Source organism: Otolemur garnettii, unplaced genomic scaffold, assembly GCF_000181295.1.
Source record: "Otolemur garnettii isolate 467f Iridium unplaced genomic scaffold, OtoGar3 scaffold00094, whole genome shotgun sequence".
In the NCBI taxonomy this organism is placed as follows: Eukaryota; Metazoa; Chordata; class Mammalia; order Primates; family Galagidae; genus Otolemur; species Otolemur garnettii.
In genome coordinates this window covers 5755682-5756737 of record NW_003852489.1, presented here as the reverse complement: position 1 = coordinate 5756737, position 1056 = coordinate 5755682, and the positions used below count along the sequence as shown (strand labels likewise).

At 37.6% G+C, this 1056-nt stretch overlaps 1 protein-coding gene across 1 annotated transcript in view; it reads right to left on the bottom strand.

Annotated features, from left to right (window-relative positions):
• Nucleotides 1-1056, bottom strand: part of APPBP2 (amyloid beta precursor protein binding protein 2) — an 80752-nt gene that overhangs the window by 5761 nt on the left and 73935 nt on the right. Inside the window, exon 12 of the mRNA XM_003795602.2 lies at nucleotides 617-782. Coding sequence (XP_003795650.1) covers nucleotides 617-782 — 166 coding nt within the window. The remainder of the gene's footprint in view (nucleotides 1-616; nucleotides 783-1056) is intronic.

Here is a 1056-nt window from a genome sequence, read left to right as displayed (position 1 = left end):
CAAGTTCAAAAACAAGTAATAAGTACCTGTTTTGATCTGTGATATTAAAGTCTTATAGGAGAAAGGAAGGGAAGGATGTGGGGATAGTAATTGCACAAATAATTTAAAATAACTACTTTTTTTTTGGTGACAGAGTCCCATTTTGTGATGCTCAGTAGAGTGCTGTGGTGTCCATTGTTCACAGCAACCTCAAACTCTTGGGCTCAAGTGATACTCCTGCCTCAGCCTCCTGACAAGTGTCTGCCATAAGGCCTGGGTATTTTCTTTTTAGAGATGGGGTCTCACTGTTGCTCAGGTTGGTCTCGAACTCCTGAGCTCAGACAATCTACCTACCTCGGCCTCCCAGAGTGCTGAGATTACAGGCGTGAGCCATCGCGTCCATCCTGAAATAATTACTTCTGCCTTCACTCGACACTACTGTCATACCGCTTACTACTATTACTACTATGTTCAACATCAAAAAACCAAGCTGTTCCAGATAATTTTGAGGTGGTTCCTGAATGTCCTTAGCAGTGTTAAACCTATTTAAATCCTCGTAATAACATTTCCTTTACACAACATGTAAGACATGTTGATCTCTAAGCAAGCAACTAAAGAAAACTGAAAGGTAACATACCAATTGCTATAGACCGCAAATAAAGTTTCTCAGCATTTTCATATTGGTTCATGTCATAATTATATAAAGAAGCCAGATGTCCCACTGAAAGGGCTACTTCATAATCTTCTTGACCAAGAAGTTGCTCTTTAATCTGAATTGCTTTGATGTGCATTTCTTCAGCTTCCTGAAAGATAATTATGCCAAGTCAATAATTATATCGTATTTTTTCTTATCTCAGTTCTCACTCAGTGAAGAAGATACTTCTAAATGCCAAAGACATCTTATGAATCTCATAAGGTAATAAGATCAGAAAGCATACTGTGTTATTCTGAAAGTTGCCTATGGGAAGCATTATGGCTTTTTGGAAACTATACATAAGCTGATGACAGTAATAGTGTTCTATACCAAAAATAACAAGTGAAAACTTACCAATAAAGCCAGAAGAAGTTAACAAAGAA